This window comes from Barbus barbus (genome assembly GCF_936440315.1).
Source record: "Barbus barbus genome assembly, chromosome: 21".
In the NCBI taxonomy this organism is placed as follows: Eukaryota; Metazoa; Chordata; class Actinopteri; order Cypriniformes; family Cyprinidae; genus Barbus; species Barbus barbus.
The window spans coordinates 30,833,457-30,861,446 of NC_136749.1; the positions used below are offsets into that span (position 1 = coordinate 30,833,457).

Here is a 27,990-nt window from a genome sequence, read left to right on the forward strand (position 1 = left end):
ATATGGCTGCTGGCAAAGTAACTTTAATTTAACTACACAATTTTTCTCAATAACTGTAACTTATTACAAATACATTTATTTTGTAATTAAATGACGTAATTCCGTTTCATGTAACTAGTTACTCCCCAGCACTGTGTACACAGTGCACAGAACCAGGAAACAGGAAACACTGCGTACTTCAAGCACAGAACCAGGAAACAGGAAACACTGCGTACTTCAAGCACAGAACCAGGAAACAGGAAACACGTGTGTTCAGGCAAAGAGAAACTGAAGTGCAGTTAAGCTGTTGTGTGTTTCTGTATTCAAGCACTAAAATGGCAGAAGCAAGAGTTTTTTATGATGAGTTCTTGTGTGCAGTGTGTCTGGATCTCCTGAAGGATCCAGTGACCATTACCTGTGGACACAGTTACTGTAAGAGCTGTATTGCAGGCTGCTGGGATCAGGAGGATCAGATGAGAGTCTACAGCTGCCCTCAGTGCAAACAGACCTTCAGTCCAAGACCTGCTTTAGCTAGAAACACCATGCTGACTGAAGTGGTGGAGAAACTGAAGAAGAGGAAACGTCCTGCTGACTGTGATGCTGGAGCTGGAGATGTGCAGTGTGACGCCTGTACTGGAAGAAAATACAAAGCTGTCAAGTCTTGTCTGATGTGCCTGTACTCTTACTGTCAGAATCACCTTGAACAACATGAGAGTTTGTTTGAAGGAAAGAGACACAAAGTGATCGATGCCACTGGACGACTGCAGGAGATGATCTGCCAGAAACATGACAAGATCCTTGAGGTTTTCTGTCTAACTGACCAGAAATGTATATGTGTGCTGTGTATGATGGATGAACATAAAAACCACGACACTGTATCAGCTGCAGCACAGAGGACAGAGAAACAGGTATTTAAAACTAAACATGTTTCATATGTGTTTATATCGGCACCATATTAACAGCTTACAGCATTCACACTGCACATGGCAGCAGAAATAACCAGCAGCTGAAAGAAACGTTTCACTGTTTGCTAAATATTACAATATTGCGTTACTCCCTAAAAAAGTAACTAATTACGTTACTTAGCTATTTTTTATGGAAAGTAATGCGTTACGTTACTTTTGCGTTACTTTTTAAATATGAGCAAGGCTTGATTGTTTTTAATACAAGAAGTTCTAATTATAGCAAATGTAAAAGCCCTTTCACACCAAAAAGTGTAATGAATAAACCTCAGGCTGAAGGAAAAGTGAATTCACGTCTGTAAAGTAGAACCCAGGAGAAGAAGGTTCAACACTCTTCAGCAATAAAAAAAACAATGAAGCACAATTGTTAGTTTATCTAAAGTCATTTTTGCTTATTAGTATGGTTGAACTGGGTCATCAAAGGTCAGCAGCAAAGACATTGGTTAATAAAATGGGATTAGATACATTTGTGTTGTTTAACATATTTAATTATTGTAGTTTGCGTCATATTCTGAGTTTGTATTTCCCTGTTTTAACTCATTTTTGATGAATACTAAATCTGTTTTTTGCGAGTGGGATGAATTAATACACAATCACATTTAGTCTAGAACTACAGTAACAGCATTTTCACACAGTGCACTGTCAGTCAATAAATGGGAAAAAAGTAACTCAGTTATTTTATTGTTAATTAAAAAGTAATGCGTTACTTTACTAGTTACTTGAAAAAAGTAATATTATTACGTAACTTGCGTTACTTGTAATGCGTTACCCCCAACACTGGTTATCAGTTCTTGTTTTGCTGGATTCATCTCTTGACATGATGAGTTAGTGCCAGTAGTTTTCTGTGAGATGCACTCTGTTACACTCTGTACATCATCTGTTTGTCCTGCAGAAGCAGCTGAAGGAGACGCAGGAGATGCTCCAGCAGAGAATCCAGCAGAGAGAGAAAGATCTTCAGCAGCTGAGAGAGGCTGTGGAGTCTCATAAGGTGAGTCTGGAGAAGAAGAGAAGTTTGTCTCAGTCTCAGTTCAGACTCACTGAAGCCTGAATCACTGTGTGTCCTAACAGCGCTCTGCACAGACAGCAGTGGAGAAGAGTGAGAGGATCTTTACTGAGCTCATCCGCTCCATTGAGAGACGCCGCTCTGAGCTGACACGGCTGATCAGAGATCAGGAAAAGCAAGCAGTGAGTCCAGCTGAAGGACGACTGGAGAGACTGCAGCAGGAGATCAATGATCTGAGGAGGAGAGACGCTGAGCTGGAGCAGCTTTCACACACACAGGATCACATCCAGTTCCTGCAGGTAACACAGATCTAGAAGAACAGCATCATAGTGGACTTGAGCCGATCCTGCTGTGACAGGAGACTCACAGAGAAACATTTCATGAGTGTCTTATTATATAATCATCAGTCAGACACTTATCTGATAATCTTCTTTTAAAAGAGACATCGCTTACAATTGGCTTTCAGCTCTGATTTATTATGTCATGGTGAAATCAGTGAACCTGATAGTACCGGTTTTGAGTAACGTTCATCAAAATTCGATCAGGTGATCCTCAAACCTGATAAAATTAATTTTATTTGGCTGAATTTGACCATGAAGACACCAAACATAAGCCTTTATATTAGCAATGCTTCAGTGTATGGAAACCAAACTGAACCTGATTGTGTCTTAAGCCAAGTTCACACTACACGACTTTACGCGTTGGCAGATCGCTGTGCTGTTCAGACTACGTGACTTGATTGTCTGTCTTTAAGTCGTTGTGGTGTTCACACTACATGTGTTATGAATAATCAAGAGAAGGATTCAATTGTGGATAAACAACAGTTTATTGAGAGAACAAACAAAGTCACTAGAATGGCGGAGCTCATGCACAGCATGGATGGAATCGGACGCAGGGACGCAATGGGCAGTCACAACCAGCCGAGGAATCCTCCGAAGACAGGGCAGAGACCAGAAGACAGATCGGGAAGCAGAAACAGGAACACCGAGAAACTCTGAGGATCTGACAATGAGAGGAGCGTGAGTAGATCTTAAATAGACCCAGTAATGATCCACAGCTGTGACAGATCAGCCCGTGATAACGAGCTATGACACACCCACTCACGCCACACACACAACAGACAAGCAAGGATGAGACAGTGATTCTATGAACCGTGACAGTACCCCTCCCCCAGCCAGTCTTACCCGTAGATTGTAATCATCAATAAGGGAGTGATCCAGAATGTCCCTGTCAGGAACCCAACTTCTCTCCTCCGGACCGTAACTTTCCCAGTCCACCAAATACTGGAATCCGCGTCCCCTCCGCCTCGAGTCCAGAATACGATTAACCGAATACGTTGGTTCCCCATCTACGAGACGCGGCGGTGGAGGAATCGGGGTAGGCGGATTAAGGGGTTAACGAAATACGGGTTTTATTTTAGAAACATGAAACACGGGGTGAACTCTCCTGTACGCTGGAAGAAGTTTGAGGCGAACTGCCACCGGACTAAGAACTTTGGTGACAGGAAACGGGCCAATGAATTTAGGAGCAAGTTTATTACAGACGGAGCGGAGTGGAATGTTCTTAGAAGAAAGCCACACTTTTTGACCAACGACGTATACAGGAGGCTATGAATGCGAAAGACGTGATCAACGACAGTAACAGCTGTCTCCTTAGCAGACGGTAATTTGGGTAAGGGGATGAAATGAGCCATCTTCAAGAACCGGTCCACCACGGTCAAAACGACCATCTTGCCCAGGGAGGGCGGGAGGGCTGTGACGAAATCTAACGCAATGAGGGACCAGGGTCTCGAAGGGACAGACAGCGGTTGAAGTAACCCCTCTGGGGTTCGATTGGAAGTCTTACCACGAGCACAGACTGAGCAGGCCAAAACAAAATCCTGAATGTTGCGAGCCATGGCGGGCCACCAGAACCGTTGTTTAACTAGAAACCTAGTGCGTCCAATTCCTGGATGGCAAGCCACATTGGAACCATGACCCCACCGAATAACGTCGGACCGTAACCCCTCCGGCCCGAATAACCGATTCGGTGGGCACCCAGGCGGAGGCATTATCCCCTCTAAGGCTGTGCGAACCTTCGACTCGATCTCCCAAGTGAGCGTAGAGACAAAGAGTCTCTCAGGTAATATGCACTCGGGAGACGACGGGCGTTCGGAACGATCAAAAATACGAGACAGCGCATCGGGCTTGATGTTCTTGGAGCCCGGGCGGTACGACAGTGAAAAATCAAAATGACCGAAAAAAAGTGCCCACCGAGCCTGCCTGGAGTTGAGGCGTTTAGCGGATCTGATGTAATCCAAGTTTTTATGATCGGTCCAGATGACAAAAGGTACCCCCGACCCTTCTAACCAGTGACGCCATTCCTCCAATGCTAACTTAACCGCCAACAACTCTCTGTTGTCAATGTCGTAGTTACACTCGGGAGAAGACAATCGATGGGAGAAAAACGCGCAGGGATGCACTTTATCGTCTGAGGGAGCTCGCTGTGACAACACCGCGCCTACTCCCACCTCTGACGCATCGACCTCCACCACAAACTGATGTGTGGGATCAGGAGCGATAAGAATGGGCGCCGAAACGAAGCAGCGTTTCAGTTTGGCAAATGCAGCCTCAGCTGCACTGGACCACCTGAACGTCGTCTTGGGGGAGGTCAAGGTCGTCAGAGGAGCGGCTAGTTGGCTGAAATTACGAATGAAACGTCGGTAGAAATTGGCGAACCCCAGAAACCTCTGCAGGGCCTTACGGGAATCAGGGGATGGCCAATCCACCACAGCCTTAACCTTATCGGGATCCATGCGAATTCCCTCAACAGAGACAATGTATCCTAAAAAGGGAACTGACTGTGCATGAAACGCACACTTCTCCGCATTGGCAAAAAGCCCATTCTCAAGCAGCCTCTGGAGCACTCGCCTGACGTGCTGCACGTTCCTGGAGAGACGAAGAAAAAATCAATATGTCATCCAGGTAAACGTATATGAACTGATCTACCATGTCTCTCAGCACGTCATTGAAGAGTGCTTGGAAAACTGCGGGACAGTTGGATAACCCAAACGGCATGACCCGATACTCAAAGTGCCCCCTGGGGGTATTAAAGGCAGTTTTCCACTCATCTCCCTCCCTTATGCGAACCAAATGATAGGCGTTACGTAAATCTAATTTGGTGAAGACAGATGCTCCCTGCAACCTCTCGAACGCAGAAGACATCAACGGTCAAGGATAAGTATTCTTTACCATGATGTTGTACACACCCACTCACACACGCCACACACACAACAGACAAGCAAGGATGAGACAGTGATTCTATGAACCGTGACAACATGACTCTATGTAAATGATCCGCAACCAGGGGTTACACACTACACGAGCTGACAACAATTCTGTCACCCAACGACTCGATTCGTTCCCTAAACCACGTTTTGTCATGAAAACACACGAGAATTGACCATTCGCAAAGAGCTTGATTGACATGCGATCTGACCAATCAGAACGCGAATATTATGTGCCGTCGCTGCTATCCGCCATCTTGCCCGACAGCTACAGCCAGTCTTAATAGAAATACATGTTAAAATGGGGTAAAAAAGATTGACTGAATTTTGAACTTTGTGCACTCATCTGTTTTCAGTGCAGGTTAACCGCGACGCTTTATGTCATCTCATTAAACCACTCATTAAACTATGACAGGTCCTTTACTGCAAAAAGACGGTCACTGCGACTCTGTAAAGTGATGAAACTACGACGCCATGTGCTTTTTAAAACTAAAAACGTTGGCTCAGAAAATATATATGAAAATATATAAATGCGCATATGCCTAGTAGCCGCAGTTGCAGCCGTATCTGTAAAGTACAGGAAAGGATTCCAAGGAGAAGATTTCTTATTTTCTTGATAATCATTTATTTCCTTCTAATTTTACATATTTTAAATTGCGCAGGGAAATGGGATTGGGAACAAAGGCAGCATGGAGTCTCTGTTGTGCGCATTCACGCTGCACGTCCGTGTTTGCTTTATCCTGGGGAACCTCCATGGGCCACGCCCACTTCGACAAGATAAGTCCATATATGGAAACGTGCATCACACGGGACGTCACCAGGGGTAAGGCTAAATCTGCAATGACAATTGTTAATGACGTGCAATATAGCCACAACATACTCCGGCCCGATGAACTTATCAGTCAATGTTCATCCACTTCCAGGGGGTAGAGTAATTGTACAGGTCTTCTAAACACAACTCCAGACGGCAATCGGACAGCACATGATCTGACTTTACGTCTCTTCCCATGAATGTATCGTCAATCCGTCCCATCTTCCACATATGCTTAGGTTGCTTATAATCATGGATCAATACAACGTCTCCAATTTTGAATGGTATAGATTGATTTAATGTGTTACTCACATGGTGTGCAGAATGAAGTTCCATCAAATACTCCTTCTTCCATCGATTCCAGAAATGAGTACTCAACCTCTGCCGATACTGTAGTCTCTTGTTGAGCTGGATGGCAGCCGTTTTACCCAAACTGGAATCTTGCAACGGATAGGAGGGAAGGGTAGTAATCCTCTGTCCGGTCAGGAAATGAGCAGGTGTGAGGGGTGAAGGTTCACTGCTGTCTGTATGCAGGTAGGAAAGAGGGCGGGAATTGATCACAGCCTCCACTTCACAGATCAAAGTTTGAAGTTCCTCAAAGTCGAGATAAGACCTGCCCAATACCTTCCGTAAGCACGTCTTAACTGATCTCACCAAACGCTCCCACATGCCACCCCACCAAGCGGCTCGCTCAACGATATACTTCCATGAAATCCTCTTGTCGACAAACAATTCCTGCACTTTCTTTCCGTTCATCAATGTCCACAGAAATTTCAAATCCTTTTCAGCTCTTTTAAAGGTCTTTGCATTATCAGAATAAATGACACTGCAAATGCCGCGTCTGGCAATAAACCTCTTAAAGGCAAGCAGGAATGCGTCAGTGGTCAAATCAGAAACAAGTTCTAAATGTACAGCTCGTGTTACGGCGCATGTGAATAAAGCAATATACGCCTTCTTTTTTTCTGGTTTCACATAAACTGGACCAGCAAAGTCAACTCCAGTAATTTCAAATGCTTGGGCCTCGTTAATGCGCTCTTTTGGTAATGGTGCACTGACCTGTTGGCCTGCTTTTACGCGTGCGCGTCTGCAGATCAAACAACGCTTGACACAACTTTTGGTCATCTGTCTCGATTTCAGTATCCAATACGTTTCTCGCAATTGGTTCAGCGTGGCTTGTAGGCCTGAATGCATCACATCCTCATGTGCCTTTCTGATCAAAAGTTCTGAAAATGCATCATTACCTGGCAAGATGTAAGGATGCTTCTGGGTAAAGGACCTTCTTGCTTCTGGGTTTGCGTTTTTCCTGTGCCCGTGCATTATGTACAAACCGCTGTATCCATGCTGTGACTCTCAAAACTCTGTTGAGTCCGCTGTACTTATTCAAGTCAAACAGCGGTGACACTATACAGTTTGGGTCAATCATTTTATTCTGAACGACATACTCCATCACATCATAATTTTTGTTTATTACCTGAGGTTCAGTTCCGTGTGTCTGTGCGCCGTCTTCCAGCCACTCCGGCCCGTGCCACCAGAGCACCTCCCCCTGGAGCGCTTGGGCACTTATTCCGCGCGTCCCGCAGTCAGCTGGGTTCTCCTTTCCAGAGCAGTGTTTCCAGTTTTCCGGTGATGTCAGACTCTGTATTTCACTTACTCGATTCTCCACGAACGGTTTCCACTGTTTGGAACTACTCCTAATCCAATGGAAAGTTATCATCGAGTCAGTCCAGAAATACATTTCATTGTCACTCACATTCAGATTGTTCGATATGAATTTTCCAAGTCTTGCGCCAATAAGCGCTCCCATTAACTCTAATCTGGGGATTGTCATTTTCTTTAATGGAGCGACTTTAGTTTTGGAAGCGATCAAACTGGTTATACACTCTCCGTTTAATTTTATGCACCTCAGATAAGCTGCGGTGCAGTAGGCCTTCTCACTGGCATCTGTAAATACATGAATCTCACGCTCAACTGTTGCCTTTACACTCGTTTCATCACATTTAATTTCGATATCATTATCATAACGACATGGAATAGTTATCCTTTTCAAGTAGGGTATCTCTGAGCACCATTGATGCCAGATCTGCGCGATATCAAAGGGAAGATCTTCATCCCATGATATTCCTCTCTCCCACATTTCCTGAAATAGACATTTGACTCGAATGGTAAACGGAGACAAAAATCCAATTGGATCGAAAATGCGCGCAGCTGCCTGTAAGACCCCTCGTTTCGTGTCTCTTTTGTTCCGCAGAAATTCAATCAATTCGTTGGTTTCAAACATAAATTCATCAGTGTCTCTATTCCATGTTAGACCAAGTACTTTGAGTGGATTTGGCCCTTTAAATTCCACTATTTCCTCCGTATTACGTTGTTTCCATTCGTTTTGCAACTCCGATGAATTTGTGTTCCATTTGCATAGTTTCATACTTGCACTTGACATTATTTCTTTGGCTCTCTGAGACAATTTGAGTGCAATTTTTACATTATCTGCCCCTGCTATTAAATCGTCCACATAGAGACATTCATCCAACACTTTGACTTCTTCAGAATATTTATCTTTGTATTTCTTAAGGTGGTGCCTAATAGTTGCAGCCAATAGAAAGGGACTTGGTGATGCACCAAATGGCACACGCGTCATTCTCATGATCGCCACTTTAAGATCCTCATTAGGGACGGGTCTCTCTTTGAACCACAAGAATCTAAGCACATCTCTATCTTTCTCATTCAGGCCAATTTGCAGAAAGGCTTTCGTTATGTCTGCCATCATAGCAACTCTGTGCTGCCTGAATTTGATTAAAATACTTAGCATGTCAGGGTTCAGATTCGGTCCCGTAAAGAGACATTCATTGAGTGATCGGCTTTCTCGCTCATGGGATGACGCATCAAACACAATTCGCAACTTTGTTGTAATCCTACTTTCTTTAATTATGGGATGATGGGGCATATAATACACTGGGTTTTCTGTCTCAACATTAGTCACATCCTCGATAATTCCCTCAGCCAGATATTCTTGAATTACTTGATCATATTGTTCATACAACTCATCATTATAATGAAAACGCTTTACTAAGCCATTTAAACGATTTCTAGCATTACAGTAATTAGTAGCCAAATTAATATTCTCTTCTTGCCAAGGCAAACTAACTTCATATCTACCTTGTTGGTACTTTACTGTCTGCTCGAACTTCCACAGCACGTCTGTCTCTGGGTTCTGTTTGATGTTCGTGATCCCCAACGACTCAGTCTCCCAGAAACTGCGCAGTTGGTCTGTCAGCACTTGCTCCTCGCCGACACTGAGATGCAGAGCATTTACGTCCACTGTTTCAGTTGTCACGCTCATTACAGGGATGGACACAGTTCCTTGTATCAACCATCCGAATTTGCTCTCTACAGCCACAAGTCCATTATCCAGTCTCTCTGTGTGTCCTGACACAATGCTCCAATAGTAGTCTCCTCCGATAAGAAGTCCAAGGCCTTCCTGTTCCATGCCTCTCACAGGATGATCCGCTACTTGGAGACCCTTTGCTTCAAGAGAGCGTCTGATTTCTTCACTGGCCATTTTAATATCAGATGAACATACACTTGGGGTTTCTAGTAATTCAACTTCAACAGATACATTTGTTTTCAGATTTCTCAAACTAGCCTTAACCCTTCTGACTGTCATTCGTTTGGCATTTACAGAACCAAATACGTGCAGCTTAATGATTTCTGTACCCGCTACTGGCATCTACTGGCAGCTTTAGAAATATCTTCACGGATAAAGCTGCGTTGACTACCCCCATCTAATAAGCATTTGGCAATTTGGCTTTGTCGTGGCGTATCTACCCAAATGGTTGCCGTTTGTAATAGCACTGCTTTACCATTACGATCACCTGGCGAAACTGAGCATTGAGCTTGAGCAGTGTCTATCTCTGATTTAATCGTGGTCTCTCTTGACTGCTGGTTGCAGATTGTTTTGTAATGCCTTTTGCCACACTGGGCACATTCAATTCCATGCGCCCGGCAGTTTCGCGCAATGTGTCTGTGCCCTAGACATACAAAACATCTGCCTAATCGTTTTAACTTTTCTCTCCTGATATCAACTGTGGCCTCAGTACAATCAGGAGATTTGTGATCAGGCTTACCACAAAACAAACAGTCACTGTCATTCGAACTCCACATATGGAATGCCACGGCTGAGGAGGCCATATTTCCGGAGTTGGGCCTTCTCGTCCTTCGCTCTGGCGTGCGTTCTTTGTCAATGCCGGCGCTCCTCCATTCATTCTGAGACACTTCTTTCTTCTGAGTGAGATTCACGGTTCTTTCTCTACTCTCCACCTCTAATTTCATAAAGTCCATCAACTCTTTTGCTTTGAGAACATTATCTGCTTCTGATTTAGTAAATTCGAGTGCAATGTCCTCTGGGATCATTTTCAACAAGATTGGACATAATAAACTTCCATAGGTGTCCGCTACAACACCTAGTGCGTCAAGACTACGCACCTGTATCTCACAGTCGTCATATAATTTGTGCAAAGCGCTCACATCAGTCGCTCTTTTTACAGGAGTCATATTCAGTAACTTATTCATATGGGCATTAATCACTAAATCTTTACGGCCAAATCGTTTTTTGAGCAAATCAATGGCGGTATCATAATTAATATCAGACAAAGCGAGGCCTGCTACTGCACTCGCTGCGGTGCCAGATAGAAATGATTTCAAATAACTAAATTTGTCAGTCTTGCTCAAACTTTCGTTATCATGAATAGTTGTTTCGTACTGACTCCAAAATCCTTGCCACTCACAAATCTCCCCAGAAAACTTCTGAATGACCAATTTAGGAAGGTTGACTGTGTTCATTCTATAAGACCTAGGTGCAGGCCCATGTGCACTCTGTTCGGACTGGTTGTCTTCAACTTCCGTGCGCAACGCGCGTCTCAATCTTGTTCTCCGCACACTAATTGCATCCATATACTCCAATACTGTAGTCATCTCAGCTTCCAAATCATTTTCTTCCGTTTCTGCTTCAACATCTTTATCATATTCTCTAAGAATCTGTTCTTTATCCTGAATCTGTTCGTGCAATTCCTCCAATCTCTCAAAACATAATTCTTCTTTCTCCAACTCACCATCAATCTTCTGGGTGAGTTTTGTTGTTGCAGTCCGGACCACTCCCCGCTTTATCTTTAGTCGCTTTAAATCCATGACTTAGATTCAATTTTTCAAATTTCCCCCGTAGCTTCTTTCAAACAATTTTCAATCCAGCTCAATCTTCTCCCGTTATTCTTCATGGATTAAATCCAGTCTCCCGGGTTTCGGCACCAGTTTGTAAAGTACAGGAAAGGATTCCAAGGAGAAGATTTCTTATTTTCTTGATAATCATTTATTTCCTTCTAATTTTACATATTTTAAATTGCGCGGGGAAATTGGATTGGGAACAAAGGCAGCATGGAGTCTCTGTTGTGCGCATTCACGCTGCACGTCCGTGTTTGCTTTATCCTGGGGAACCTCCATGGGCCACGCCCACTTCGACAAGATAAGTCCATATATGGAAACGTGCATCACACGGGACGTCACCAGGGGTAAGGCTAAATCTGCAATGACAATTGTTAATGACGTGCAATATAGCCACAACAGTATCCCTTCTAGCCTTTAACCACAAATCAGACAGAAGAGCAGATTAACTTTGGTGGACTTAAATTTGAAAAATGGTGTTTCGCGGTTGAAATAAAACTCTTTCTGATGTTTATTCATGTTCATTTCGTGCATTAAGTACATTTGAAAATCCAATCGGTTCACGTGTTTGAACTGAGGCAATACAGTGATCTGTCACGACACATTGAAGAGCCACAAAACGGTATTTGTTTGAATTTCTTTATAAATAACTTTTTAGTTTAAAAGCTGAGTGTCATGAATCAGACCTCTGTGGCTCTCTCCGATGGCCACCGGAGGGCACCCTGTCCTGAGTATTGACTTTCCCGAACTCCATTTCCCATACACCCCGTTCAGAGACTAATCACCTGCACAGGTGTTCTCCATTATCCACACAACTTAAACAACATTCACTCTCACTCGCATTGTGAAGTCTTGTTTTGCCCCGGCTGACATTTCTAAGCGGTTACCTTGTAATTCTGTGACCCTTCTGTGTATGACTTTGGATTGTTTGACTACTGTTAATTCTCTGCCGCCTGCCCTTGTGATCTTGCTTTCTGGAACTCTGACTGCTTTGCTGCCTGCCCTGACTCAAGCCTGGTATCGTTTATGTCTCTGCTCTGCCTCTGATATTCCTGCCACTGTTGTTTTGAACACTGCCTGTTTGACCCTGACTTTTTGATTATTAAAGATATCTGCAAATGGATCCACACGCTTCTGACCCCTCATTACACTGAGAGTCCTGAGATCTTGTTTCATATCAGCAGTAACCTGCTCTGTCTTCTCTGTCAATGTGTTGTCAGTTTCCTCTTTGCTCTGCGATTTGTCTTTTTCACTGCGTGAGAACGTGTGTATTGTGAGAGCATCATTGTTTGTCGGTCATGGCAACAGTAACTAGGATGGACGGGTTTTGCAAACGGTCAATTGGAACGGTCTGCCTTGCTCTTTCATTGGCTGTAGCTCGACACAACACCTGACACCACGTGATGTCGAGTCGGCCAACTGGTCCAGATATTTGACATGCTAGATATTTGTTTGGTCAGCAAGCCTCTTTGACGCATTGTTGTGTAGTTCACACAAAGATTGCGGAGCGCCCACTGATTTTCCCAACATTACAGCCCGACCTGTCAGCGAGCTCATTAATTTGCCAATTGGGCTTAAAATCCTGTAGTCTGAACTAGCCTTTAAGTGTTCTTGTGAAGTTTCAATGTCTCTAACCGCTCTAAAGTTATAAATAATGGTCAGTCTAATCGTAGCCTTCGAGCTGCTTTCCCTTTAGCAAATCTACTCAACTCTACAATGAGACTCCATTGATTGTACTTGAGCTATTAGATGGACATTTATGTTCTTAGCAGATGTTTTATCCAAACTATTTCCTAGAAAGTTCACATACAGTGTAAGTGGAAAATACTAGAATCTTTAGCTCTAATGTGATAATGAATATGAGGAGAATGAAGCTGATGCTGTAAAAGTGCTGGATTGAGTTGAGTTACTAAAGATTAGTCAAGTCAAATCTGATGTTGGTGCAGGTTATTGGGTGAAGTGTGGAGCTGATGAGTTTTGATTTCTGTTTTCTGTAGAGTTTCCAGTCTCTCTCAGCACCTCCTGAATATACAGACATAAATGAAGATCCCTTCAGTTCTCTCTTCTCTTTTGATGATCTGAGAGAATCTGTCTGTCAGCTGAGAGACAAACTGGAGGATTTCTGCAAAGAGGAGCTCAAGAAGATCTCAGACAGAGGTAAAGTCCTGGAGATTCATCTCCTCTCAGAAACCAGTCCATCATCATCTCATATCATGGAGAACGTCATATTAGAAATGTGTTAGGAATGGATGCAGGATCATGAGAATCACACTGTTCATGTCTGTTGATTTCCACAGTCACCTTCACCAACATTGTTCCCAGAACCAGGACCGACTTCCTACAATGTAAGTCATTAAGAAAACAAGCAGAAAAACTCACTGTGTGTTCATATTCTTCTGTAGAAGATTCACTATCATCCGTTTTATAATTAATGATGTAAATGATGATTTTCACAAGATATTTTGTCAGCTACTGAGACACTGATGATACACTGAAAATGAAGAGTTCAGCTACAGTTGGGCAAAAAAGTATTTAGTCAGCAACTGTGCAAGTTCTCCCACTTAAAAAGATGAGAGAGGACAGTAATTTTCATCATAGGTACAGTTCAACTATGAGAGACAGAATGGGGGGAAAGAATCCAGGAAATCACATTGTAGGATTTTTAATGAATTAATTGGTCAATTCCTCTGTAAAATAAGTATTTGGTCACCTACAAACAAGCAAGATTTCTGGCTCTCACAGACCTGTAACTTCTTCTTTAAGAGGCTCCTCTGTCCTCCACTCGTTACCTGTATTAATGGCACCTGTTTGAACTCGTTATCAGTATAAAAGACACCTGTCCACAACCTCAAACAGTCACACTCCAAACTCCACTATGGCCAAGCAGGGCTTGAAAACGAAAAAAAAATGTCAATCAGTTCACTCCAAGCAGAATCGATATTTTAACGTTTCCGTTCCTGCGTTCCTCTGTATTATTACCGTTCCGAAACCGGTTTGAGTAGAAAAAATAACGGTTAATACCGTTATTTTTAAAATTGTCTTTGCCTATAATAATAATAATAAAGTACTGTGTTTTCTTTACACAAAAAGAAAAATAAATAAAAATAAAATACAGAAAGAGATGGTATCTTAACCCGCTGCGCTAATAGGCTATACAGCATCATCTTTTCTAGATTTTTACATTTCTAAATGTAGGCTACTAAACAAAATAAAAAAATCTATTAATGCTTTAAAGACATTAAAGAATTTTTTAAAAATGTTTGCTGCAAATTGTAAAAAAAAACAAAAAAACGCTACTTGTATAAAATGTTTTGAGGGGGAAAAAAACAAAGGCTAAGCCTGCATTTTATTAGCCTATTATTCAGAAATGATGTAGGCTAAAATGCCGGTAAATCAAAAATGTTTACAAACATTATAAACACTAGGGATGTGCGCTACGACTAATTTGACTGTCGTTTAAACGAAAGTTTTGTATCCGACTAGTCGACTAGTCTAAAAGCTAGAAACCCCCAAAAAATGGCAAAAAAAAGTGCGTGTCTATATAACAGCCTACACTTGAAATACTTAAATCTTTGAATCACACTGTCAAATCCCTCAATTAATTCTGCTAAAAATAGGTCATGATTATGCTTGCCTCGCGTTATCATCATTTAATATTAGGCGGTCGTTAAACAGAAAAAAAATAAAGAGCATACACTCAACAGAGCCCTGCACGGTCCTCAAATTTAGGCCCTAGCCCGGCCCTGGCCCGAGACGCTCAGGCTAGGCCCGGCCCACGTCCGACAGCTTATCAGAATTTCCGACCCGAGCCCTTTTTTTTCCCCCTTCTCCTAAAACAGTTTATACTGTTTCGGCTATTAAAATAGTTCTGTTTTGTGTGTAATGGCAAAATTATTATATTTCGTTTTGTTTTTTTATTAAGTTAATTTAGAAAAACGTTGGGAGCATTTTTGTTCATTAAATAGCCTATACGTTTTTTTTTTTTTTTTAAAGTAACGACCAAGCGGCCAGCGGCATGAGCTGATCATAGCCTATGTTTGATCAATTTAGCCTTCTCATATCATCACGACTTGCCTAAAATAAAATCTATAGATATACTAAAACAGTTCAAGTATATAACAATGTTTAAACGTTAAACCGGCTATAATAATAATGTGCGCTAGCCTATATGTAAGTTTGTGCGGAGAGTGGAAGCTAAAGCGCGCTCTGCAGGACATGGAGGCACCAGCAAACACTTGGATTGCTTTCAGTGGAAACAAATTAAAATAGCCTACACCGTAATTTTTTGTTTGTTTGTTTGTTTGTTTGTTTGATAAAGGTAAGAATAATACATCATTCCGACCTGTAAAGGGTCTACTTGTATTTGTGCGCCAACAAAAGGTAGTTCTTTTATAAAACAAAGAAAACAAACATTATGTGCTTTCTGCCGTCTCGTCTTGAACAGGAGCGCTTCATAAAAATTAACCGAAGCTGAGCGAATACATGCCTCACAGACATGATAAATATATCTATAGAAAGCTTTAAATGATCACTTAACGAAATAAAAAATTGAAAACAAAAACTCTTTTATTATAATCTTAATCATAATCAATAAAGATGCATTTCTCTCTAAAGGCGCGTCTAATGAGGAGACGGTGAGTCAGGATCAGCAACTTCATCCTTGCGACACGGACTCAGAAAACATTAGTTTATTAGTAAATAGTTCAAATATCTCCTTACTATTTCCCGCAGACACATTCATGGTTATGTTTGCTGGGGTTTTGCAGCAAGCTTTAGCCTATTGCGTGCATTTGAACACAGAACTATTCCGCTGCGCTGAAGTCACCTGCTGCTGCTGTGGGACACTAAACACCATCGAGCTGCTCTCAGTCGTGTGGTCTCCTATTGTTTCCACCAGCGCGGTGATTTTTTCATCACTAATCCATAGATGTCTACAATATAAAAATAATTTTGCAGGGCTCTAACACTCAACATAAACCGGTGCATAGCTTATTTATTCAGATCGGCTGGAGCAATGCAGAAATGGAAAATCAATCAATAGACTGACAGAATTCTTCATTTTCATATAAAGTTAGCCAACATATAAAAACAAAAGTAAAAAAAAAATAGGAACGTTTATCAAGGAATAGCATTAAAATGGCTTTAAAAAATGTACTTCATGTTGGCTATATTGTCTAAAAACAAAAGAATGCTAGTTTTACTTACTCCATGCACATCTGTAACGTGGAAAGACTGGACTTGACGATTCTGCACTTGAAAACAAACAAAACAAAAACTGGCTCGGCAGGAACTGAAGTCACAGGCACGCAGAGAGTTTCGAAAAGAGCCTGGAAATCCCGCAGCACCACCGAAGTGGGTCTTCGTTTAGAAGAATAGATCGCGTGCATGGGATCACGGACCGCAGCGACGTATGAAAGATTGACATTGCTGGCTTTGGCTAGCCTCCAAGCTAACGCATAGGTCTTTCGTGTGGTCATTCTAAGCTCGCCGCAACTGACCTGAAGACAAGGCATGAGAGGTCTGAGGTAAAAATTTAGTTTCTGCCCAGATATGCTTTTAAAAATATTTAAATATTTTGATATGTATTCTTTTTCAAAAGTTTTATTTTAACTTATTTAAAATGTTTTAAAATGTAACGTTAAAATGATGGTAATTTGAATGATAAAATGTTTTTTTGGGGGGGTTATTTTCTCTCGTGTAATCGACTATTGTTTTCAATGTCGACTAGTAGGAGCTGTACCGTTTAGTCGACTAGTCGACTAGACCCGCACATCCCTAATAAACACAGTAATTAGTTTCTCTCCACAACAAATCCTCTAAACTTAAGGATAGCCTATAGGCTATAAAAACGTCATTCCAAAAACAAATTAAAGGTGAAACTGATGCCTACCTCTCTCACTCGGCACGAATCCAAATGTTTCCATATTCTCGACGTATAGCCTACTAAAATATTATTTATTGGCTTTTACTTTCATCGAAGCACCGCTGGTGTGTAAGATCTGTTGAATCCATCTCACACTGACGTTGGATAAACGCTAACGCCGGTGTTCTTACGATTTTTGCTACCCTGTCAGATTTTCCATTAAAACAGATGGTAGCAGAATTCATTGCCATTGCGACTAGGGTTCACAGCTGAGCGCGGGCGGGCATTTCACTCGCTGGATGCGTCAGCATCACATTTGTATAGTCTGTACTACTTGAAGTCGTGATTGGTTGACAGCAAATTTAAAATATTAAATAGAACGATAAAATAACGCTATTAACCGGTTAATGTCCATTTCAAATTTTCGATTCTGTTCGTAACTATAAAATTTGATTTAGTTTCTGTTTCCGGTTCTGTTCCAGTCAAAATTTAGTTCGTTTCCGGTTTTCGTTTACGTTCCTTGAACCGGTTCAGAGCCCTGGCCAAGACCAAAGAGCTGTCGAAGGACACCAGAAACAAAATTGTAGATCTGCACCAGGCTGGGAAGACTGAATCTGCAATAGGCAAGCAGCTTGGTGTGAAGAAATCAACTGTGGGAGCAATTATTAGAAAATGGAAGACATACAAGACCACTGATAATCTCCCTCGATCTGGGGCTCCACGCAAGATCTCACCCCGTGGGGTCAAAATGATCACAAGAACGGTGAGCAAAAATCCCAGAACCACACGGGGGACCTAGTGAATGAGAGCTGGGACCAAAGTAACAAAGGCTACCATCAGTAACGCACTACGCCACCAGGGACTCAAATCCTGCAGTGCCAGACGTGTCCCCCTGCTTAAGCCAGTACATGTCCGGGCCCGTCTGAAGTTTGCTAGAGAGCATTTGGATGATCCAGAAGAGGATTGGGAGAATGTCATATGGTCAGATGAAACCAAAATATAACTTTTTGGTAAAAACTCAACTCGTCGTGTTTGGAGGAGAAAGAATGCGAAGTTGCATCCAAAGAACACCATACCTACTGTGAAGCATGGGGTTGGAAACATCATGCTTTGGGGCTGTTTTTCTGCAAAGGGACCAGGACGACTGATCCGTGTAAAGGAAAGAATGAATGGGGCCATGTATCGTGAGATTTTGAGGGAAAACCTCCTTCCATCAGCAAGGGCATTGAAGATGAAACGTGGCTGGGTCTTTCAGCATGACAATGATCCCAAACACACCGCCCGGGCAACGAAGGAGTGGCTTCGTAAGAAGCATTTCAAGGTCCTGGAGTGGCCTAGCCAGTCTCCAGATCTCAACCCCATAGAAAATCTTTGGAGGGAGTTGAAAGTCCGTGTTGCCCAGCGACAGCCCCAAAACATCACTGATCTAAAGGAGAACTGCATGGAGGAATGGGCCAAAATACCAGTAACAGTGTGTGAAAACCTTGTGAAGACTTACAGAAAACGTTTGACCTCTGTCATTGCCAACAAAGGGTATATAACAAAGTATTGAGATGAACTTTTGTTATTGACCAAATACTTATTTTCCACCATAATTTGCAAATAAATTCTTTAAAAATCTTACAATGTGATTTCCTGGATTCTTTCCCCCCATTCTGTCTCTCATAGTTGAAGTGTACCTATGATGAAAATTACAGGCCTCTCTCATCTTTTTAAGTGGGAGAACTTGCACAATTGGTGGCTGACTAAATACTTTTTTGCCCAACTGTACATGAAAAGCTGAAAAACAGATTCATAATTCCTGATTCTGAAGTGGTTTATCTCCATCAGATTCCCATCAGTTCACTCTGGATCCAGACACAATGAATAAATGGCTCTGTCTGTCTGAGAGCAACAGAGAGATTACTTACACTGGCAGCGATCAGCCGTATCCTGATCATCCAGACAGATTTGATTATTGGCTTCAGGTGTTGTGTAGAGAGAGTTTGTGTGGACACTGTTACTGGGAGCTGGAGTACAGTGGACGTGTGTTTATATCAGTGTCATATAAGAACATCAGCAGGAAGGGACGGGGTGATGAGTGTGGGTTTGGAAATAATGATCAGTCCTGGAGTTTGATCAGCTTTCCCTCCAGATACTCATTCAGACACAATAACATAGAGTATCGTCTCCCTGTGAAGCCCATCAGCAGTAGAATTGGGGTGTTTGTGGATCACAGTGCAGGAACTCTGTCCTTCTACAGTGTCTCTGACACAATGAGCCTCATCCACACAGTCCAGACCACATTCACTCAGCCGCTCTATCCTGGGTTCAATGTTCTTAATGTAAGATCATCAGTGAAACTGTGTTGATGAATCAGAATAGACTGTAGAGAGATTCTAGCCATAATGCTTTGATCTGCATGATGAATCAGTTACAGTGAGATGTTATTGAGTCTCTTCTTTTCTCTTCATGACATTAATACTGCAGCTGAACTTTTGTCAGTGAAATAACATGTCAGAATAAATGTTTGTAATAAATCCTCATATAGCCAGTAAGATCAGTGTGTGTGTGAGTCCTGCTGAGTGATCATGTGTTTCTGTGCTTTTCTCTGTTTGTGTTGATTGAAATCACTCATTTAGTTTTTAATGTAATCTCACATCAATCATTTCTATTATTACTATTAAAAGGACCTTTCAATTCAAATGATCACACACAGTCAATAAATCATTTTCATTATTCACCTCATGTAGCACCAGCCCTTTCCTGTGTTTTTGTCTTGCGGTGTCACAAGTTTTTATAGTCATGCAATTATTATCTATGGAATCTGGTTTCATTTTCAAGTTATAGCTTGTTTATAATTTAAATCTATTAAAGATCAATGTGTGTGTGCGCGTGCGTTTTTGTGACAAACGAGGACATAAATTTGTATAATAACACAGGTATTACAAGGTGAAGGTGACTTTTCAGGACATTGACCCATGTCCCCACTTTTCAAAACGCTTAGAAATCATACAGAGTGAGGTTTTGGGGGAAAGTAGAAATGCACAGTCTCCTGTGAGGGCTAAGTTTAGGTGTAGGGTAGGTGTAGGGCAATAGCACACACAGTTTGTTTTCTGCCACCCCAATGCGCCTTGCATACGTTGACAGACAGATAACTCCTCTACCAATCACCACACTGAAGCAGATACTCAGTTCACTTCGTTTAATGGATGACTGGAAGTAGGGTAAAACTGAAAAGAACAAATTAAATTTAAGTACATTGAAAAGGAATATTTTGAATATGCATCACTAGTGTAACATAAGCACGTATGAAATAACAGTGCATAAGTTTGCATTCATGTATATGAAATAAAGTACTGTAACACCTGAAATCTTCCACATTCCAAACTGTATACTGACTGAATTGCATCACCAAAGTAAATGATTAATGATACGTAACTGCTACATAGGTCACACATGGGAGTATAACACAAATAACATGGTGACTGTCACGGTGCACACAGCAGGGAGGGACGAGGACGTAAACTCAAATAACATATATTACTGGACATCAGGACAAGGCAAGACTTACAAACAGGAACACCGGGGAGTAACGAGTAGACCAGACAAAATAACATTGCACAGACAGGACTATAAATACACAGGTAAATTAACGGACACGGCTAGACATGAATAAACGAATGATTACATCAGACAAGGACAGGAAACACACCAAATAAGGGCACAAGTGGCAGGAACACATGACACACACCTGTATAAAGATTCACATGAAAGTTGCACTTAACAGAAAATACTATCAAATATAGTTGAATTACTCTTTAACATAAACTTACATACCGACGATACTTCCGAAAGACAAGAAATGTAGCAGATGACTTAAGATGCAAGGAACCACAATAACAGGCTGCTCCCTTCCATGCAATAGACTGAAGCTGGTCCTATATTGATGACATCATCATAATTCTTAAAGGAGCCAGCACCTTTTACACCAATGTCACACATGACAACACAGTTTGTACAGTATAAAAACCATTACGCCTATGGGATGTCCCCACTTTTCACAAAAACAAACGTGTGTGTGTGTATGCACTTGGATGGGTTAAATTCAGAGCACAAATTCCAAGTACAGGTTACCATACTTTGCTGAAACATACAAATATTGAATTGCAAATGCTGTAATGATTTATAGTTTTATCTTTAGCTCTTATTTATCATTTTGGGGAATCGATTATTAAGGTTCAATATTGATTTGATTAAATCGATCCGATTCAAATAATTTACACCTTATCAACTTTGACGTCCAGTGTCGTAGTCGAACTTAGTGTCTTATCAATTTGTTTTACTTATTTGTAAGCCCTTCATTTAGGCAAGGGGAGAAGCGACAGGGGTGGTGACCGTAATGTCTGCCTTACGTCTCATTAGGGAAAGGGACAAACACCTGTGCTGCATTTCTAATGGAATCGATAAAGGTATGAGGTCTGTTGTGTTTGGCAGGGATTTTGTATGTGAGTGCTGCTGAGCTTCTTGCCGAGTCTGCCGTGCCAGGACGTGGGTTGGATGTTTTTCTGCGACGTGTGCAAACCGATTAGGAGGGATAGTTTGTAGTTTTGGGTTCCCTAGCTAAATTTGGCGGCCGCCGCTTGTCTTCCCGAACGCTGTACCCCATGTCCGGTAGCGGGTAAGAGGGCCAGCAGCCCATTATCTGCCTTTATGGTTTATTGAATTGGGTGTATATGTGAAATGTTTTATTCACCGGGGCGTCCTGGTTTAATATTGGTTGTATTATTGTATAAGAATAAAAGTGCCATATTCATTTATTAATGTTGTGTGCTTGAGTCTCCTTTGTTATTGATGCCCAAATAAATTATCTGGTCCAGTCAGGAACCTTTTGGTCTCTTCATCTACTCATTTGACTTTATTTTGGAGTGTTACAATTTGGCGTAGTTTGGCAGTCTGAACACTGGGCAATAGCAAGGAAGATGTCGACTACACAATCGGTGCAGTTACCCTCTACATCCAGTAAGAAGCAGCAGGGATTGGATAGTTCTCCTAACATATCTCAGAGTCAAGCAACAAATGCAAACATGGTTATGTTTCCTTTTATGATGGGAACACTGTGGTGTCAAAAGTTTAATGGGGAACAGGGGATTCAGGCAAATAACTTTCAGGATTGGTATGATACGCAGATATCAATGTTTAATATATATCCTTTCTCTGAGGCGCAGAAAGTTTCAGCTTTAGTAAATAATCTGGATGGAGAAGCAAAGAGGGAAGTGTTAGCTTTGCCAGCAGCACAGCGTGCAACATCCGAACATATATTGACATTTTTGAAAGGTATTTATGGAGACATAGCTCCCCTTGCTACCCTTCGTTCCCAGTTCTTTACCCGTAAACAAAGGACGGATGAGAACGTTAGACAGTATGCTCTGGCATTTCAGGAATTGAGTACTCGGTTGGAGAATAGGGGGGATGGTACCACTAGGGGTAACATCTTACGGGATCAATTTATTTTAGGACTTTTGGATGTAGGATTGCGTAGGGAACTTCGGGGTATGGTTAGAGCAGTACCAGATAGTTCTTTTGCAAAGGTCAAACAGGAAGCCATTCTACGAGCAGATGAGTTTGGGGAGGTGAGGCAGGCCGTAGCTGCAACAGTACAGTTAAAACCAGCCCCAGATAAAGCAAAATTGGTTGAGGAAATTAAACGGGAGGTTTTCTTGCAGTTAAAAGGAGAAATAAAGGAAATGGTGGCTGGAATGAATAATGAACTTTGTGAAGGAGTACAGAATTTATTGCCTAACAGTGAAAGTGCCAGATCTAGATATGAGTCCAGGGGAGGACGAAAAAGTTCAGACCAATTTGACCATCAGGGTAGACCTATTTGCTGGCACTGTAAACAAGTTGGGCATATTGAAAGAAGTTGTAGGTTGGTGGAAGGAGCACAAGGGCCTTTAAACTTGTAGAACCCACTGTGCAGGCTCAAATAGTGGGTATGTTAGGTAGAGGCCAACCAGAAAAGAAAGATCATTTAATAAGACAATGCCCAGTGGTGGACGTGGTGAAACAAGGGGTTAAAACACCTTTTTTTGATTGATACAGGTTCACAAGTGACTACATTGACAAAGTTATTTTAAGAAACATTTTGAGACTGTTGGGCCAACAATGTATCCACCTATTCAAAGGTTTAATTTGGTAGCTGCGAATGGATTAGTTATTCCATATATTGGGTATATTTAATTATATGTGAAGTGAAGTGAAGTGAAGTGACATTCAGCCAAGTATGGTGACCCATACTCGGAATTCATGCTCTGCATTTAACCCATCCAACGTGCACACACACAGCAGTGAACACACACACGCAGTGAACACACACACACCGTGAACATACACCCGGAGCAGTGGGCAGCCATTTTATGCTGCAGCGCCCGGGGAGCAGTTGGGGGTTCGGTGCCTTGCTCAAGGGCACCTCAGTCGTGGTATTGAGGGTGGAGAGAGCACTGTACATTCACTCCCCCCACCTACAATCCCTGCCGGCCGGAGACTCGAACCCACAACCTTTGGATTACAAGTTCGAATCTCTAACCATTAGGCCACGACTTCCCCCAGTCTCATGGGGGGGATATTTATATGCCGGCAAAGTAATACCAAAAAGGGGAGTGCTTAGTGTCAAATACTCGAATGGGTCATCATATCCAGGATTGATTGGAATGAACATAATTAAAGAGTGTAGGAAAATTTTGATGACACAGTCTGGATATGGTTGTTTAGGGGTAGAAAGTGAAGTACAAGTTAAGGTGTGGAATCAAATGTTTCCTGTGTGTGAAGACTTGCTAAACTTTGTTGATGAGTCAGGACAGATAAGCGCTATTTACTGGCCACAGGGAAAACAAAAATAATACCAGCACAGTCAGAGGTGGTAATCAAGGCATGCGCACATGTTCGGCCTTATAGAAAGGATTATGTGGGCTTGGTAGAATCATGTCAAGATGATGTATTGCCGGGCCAGTTATTGGTAGCCCGATCATTGAGCGTAGTTTCAAATGGTAGAGTTATGGTCAGAATCTTAAACCTTTCTCCAGTGCCGGTGACACTTTTTCAGCGTTGTCGGTTAGGTCAGATTTGTGATGTTGAGTTGTGTCCATCAAGGTTGCAGGGAAACGTAGAATTAAGACCATTGGATAATGAGACTGTGGAGGTGGGAGTGAGGCATAAGAGTGTGCAGGATGTAAGACAAGAACAGATGCCCTGGCCAGTGGCAGTTTCTTTAGATCCACTGCAATTTAGTACCAAACAACAAGAAATAATTTCTGATTTGTTATCCAAGCATCAGAAGGTTTTCTCAGAACATGATGAGGATTATAGGCATACTGATAGGGTTTTACATGTAATATCAACTGCTGATGCAGCCCCAATTAGGGATCATTATAATAGGATTCCACCAAAATCGTATCAAGAAGTAAGGGGACTTTTAAAATACATGCTTGAAAATGGTATTATTAAGGAGAGCTATAGTCCTTGGGCAGCACCTGTGGTGCTTGTCAGAAAGAAGGACGTCACCCTTCATTTCTGTGTGGACTACAGGCAGCTGAACAGTGTTACTCATAATGATTCATACCCTTTGCCTAGAATTGAGGAGTCATTGGCCTCACTGAAAAAATCTAGAGTGTTTTCAACGTTAGATCTAGCACATGGGTATTGGCAGGTGGGGGTGCACCCAGCTGACAAAGAGAAAACCGCTTTTGGGACGCCGATGGCTATATGAATTTAACCGGATGCCGATGGGGTTATGCAATGCCCCAGGAACTTTTCAGAGACTGGTCGAGAGCTGCTTGGGGGACCAAAATTGGATGATATAATTGCTTTTTCCCCTTCCTTTGAGGCCCACATTGTCCATCTAGATTTAGTCTTCAGTCATTTGGGAGACTTCGGCCTAAAGGTCAAACTCAGTAAGTGTTCCCTTTTCCAGAATCAAGTTCATTATCTGGGCCATGTGATTGCAGAAGGAGGGGTGTCACCAGACTCAGAGAAGTTGCGAGCAGTGGAGGCCTGGGTAACCCCTCAAAATATTACTCAGTTGTGTGCTTTTTTGGTATTATAGACATTTTATAAAAGACTTTGTCCAGATTGCAGCACCACTGAATTCAATGTTGTGGAGGACATCAAAGCAGTGTACTCGATCGGCCACAGGAAAAAGAGATGGCAGAGCATGGGGAGAGGCACAGGACATTGCATTTAAGGAATTGAAGGAGAGTCTCCTACAAGCACCCATATTGGCATATGCTGATTTTGAATTGCCATTTTTGTTGTACACTGATGCCAGCCAGACAGGATTGGGAGCAGTATTGGCCCAGGTCCAAGAGGGGAAGGAGAGAGTAATTTCTTACGCAAATAGAAGTCTCCGACCAACGGAAAGGAATTATAAAAATTACAGCTCATTCAAACTGGAACTTCTGGCTTTAAAATAGGCAATAGTGAAAAAGTTTAGGGAATATCTTGCTGTCTCCCCTTTACTGTTTTCACAGATAATAATCCTTTGGCTCATCTGAATACAGCAAATCTGGTTGCAGTGGAGCAACGATGGGCGGCCCAGCTCGCAGGATTCCAGTTTGAGGTGTGTTATAGACTGGGGCGGACAAATGGAAATGCTGATGCCCTCTCCAGGTGGCCTGTGAGTGAGACTTCTGCCAGGCCCCCAGAGGATGGGGCAGTCCCATGTGGTGAGGTCGGATATGTCGAATGTGAAGTTGTCCGTGCCTGTGTCCATGCCTTTGTTCCCGTTACCGAGGACTTGGAGGAGGGTCACAAGTTCGAGACGGTGGCACATACAGATCAAGGAGACATAGTTGGCCCCAGCCTGTTGGTCGAGTGGAGGAGGGCGCAGCGGACTGATCCAGCGGTATCACGACTGTGAATCTATATGGACAGAGGGAGAGAGCCCTCTCCAAGAGAGCGAGCAGCGGAAGATAAGTCTACCCAAGTGTTGTTGCGACAGTGGGCCCGCCTCTGCGTGGATCAGGGACTGCTATGCAGGGAGGTATGTGATCCAAAGACATTTGACAAATGGAAGCAAATAGTGGTGCCTCAGTGTCTGCAGACGCAAGTCCTGGAATGGGTGCATGACCATGCAGGACACCTGGGCCCGCTAACGTTTCTTTTGGCCAGGGTTGGCACGAGGAGTGGAGAAGTGGTGCCTTCAGTGTGTCCGATGCAACCTGCATAAGACTCCTGTAAATAAAGTGAGTGCCCCTCTTGTATATATACAATCAGAATACACGCTTCAGATTGTTTCTGTTGATTTTTTGTCACTGAAGACTGCACGCAGCGGGATGTGTAATATCTTAGTTATGATGGACCACTTCGCTCGTTATGCAGTTGCAGTGCCTACTGCGGACCAGACTGCTGTGACTACTGCAAGGGTGTTGTGGAAACATTTTATACAGTCATTTGGGGGGTTTGATCAGCTGCACTCTGACCAGGTCCCAAATTTAAGATCATTAAAGATCTATGCTCATTGTATAATATCAGTAAGTCTCATACGACTCCCTATCACCCAGCTGGAAATGGACAATGTGAACGTTTTAATCGGACACTATTGAGTATGCTGGGCACTTTAAAGGATGATCAGAAAGAGGATTGGGACCAGCATGTGGCAGAATTGGTACAGGCCTACAATAACACCCCTCATCCTTCTACAGGCTATACCCCATATTTTTTAATGTTTGGCCGTCAGGCAAAATTGCCCATTAATGTTATGCTGGGCCGGGGAGATGGCTTTTTGGGCACAGTTGACAGCTGGGTGCATCACCATCATAAAAGATTGGTGACTGCCTATAATCAAGCCCGAAAACAAGTGCAGAAGGCTCAATTTCATCAAAAGAAGGGGTTTGATCTTAAAGTTAAGGGGGATCCTTTGTTGATGGGGCAGAGAGTCATGGTCCTAAATAAGCGGGCTAGGGGACAGGGTAAATTGGATTATAAATGGGAACGGAATGTGTATGTTGTCATGTCACAACCTAATCTTGATATACCTGTTTATGTTGTTAAGAAGGAAGGGGATGATGGTGAGGAGAGGGTTTTGCATCGCAATATGTTAAGCCCATGTAAATTTGATATAGCCTTGCCCTTAGAAGGGAAAAGTGTTGAGGTTTCACCTTCTGATTCTAATGTTAATCCTGTGAACAGTAATTGCTGTATGTATCCTTGGGTGGGGGGCTGTCTTACAGGGCCACCAGCACCCATACAGAGGGATGGAGGAGCGACCTCTAATACGGACATTGTTGAAGAGACATTACAGACTGCATTGAGGGAAGGTCACTCTAACCCATATGTTTCACAGACTGAGTATTTGAGGAGGTCTACGCGGGCCACAAAGTGCCTGTTGCCTCTACGTTACAGAATGTGAGGTATCTGGGAATGTGTGGACACATTTGGAGTAGGGGGGTGGATGTAAGCCCTTCATTTAGGCAAGGGGAGGGGCGACAGTGGTGGCGCCCGTAATGTCTGCCTTATGTCTCATTGGGGAAAGGGACAAACACCTGTGCTGCATTTCTAATGGAATCGATAAAGGTATGAGGTCTGTTGTGTTTGGCAGGGATTTTGTATGTGAGTGCTGCTGAGCTTCTTGCCGAGGCTGCCGTGCCAGGACGTGGGTTGGATGTTTTTCTGTGACGTGTGCGAAGTGATTGGGAGGGATAGTTTGTAGTTTTGGGTAGCTAAAATTCGGCGGCCGCCGCTTGTCTCCCCGAACGCTGTACCCCATGTCCGGTAGAGGGTAAGAGGGCCAGCAGCCCATTATCTGCCTTTATGGTTTATTGAATTGGGTGTATATATGAAGTGTTTTATTCGCCGGGGCATCCTGGTTTAATATTGGTTGTATTATTGTATAAGAATAAAAGTGCCATATTCATTTATTAA

At 42.6% G+C, this 27,990-nt stretch overlaps 1 protein-coding gene across 3 annotated transcripts; it reads left to right on the plus strand.

Moving 5' to 3' along the window:
• The first annotated feature begins 224 nt into the window (after window positions 1-224).
• LOC306887724 (tripartite motif-containing protein 16-like) lies at window positions 225-27,990 on the plus strand. 3 transcript variants are annotated; one of them, XM_079445711.1, is made up of 6 exons: window positions 225-887; window positions 1,834-1,929; window positions 2,010-2,243; window positions 13,229-13,388; window positions 13,529-13,576; window positions 18,925-21,895. In XM_079445711.1, exons 1-6 carry the CDS (start codon window positions 315-317, stop codon window positions 19,443-19,445), a joined length of 1,632 nt encoding a protein of 543 aa, XP_079301837.1. In that variant the 5' UTR covers window positions 225-314; the 3' UTR covers window positions 19,446-21,895. The 3 variants fall into 3 exon arrangements, with proteins under 3 accessions (XP_079301837.1, XP_079301838.1, XP_079301839.1); XM_079445712.1 differs by lacking the exon at window positions 18,925-21,895 and adding an exon at window positions 25,599-27,990 and having other exon boundaries at window positions 244-887; XM_079445713.1 differs by lacking the exon at window positions 18,925-21,895 and adding an exon at window positions 25,629-27,990 and having other exon boundaries at window positions 257-887.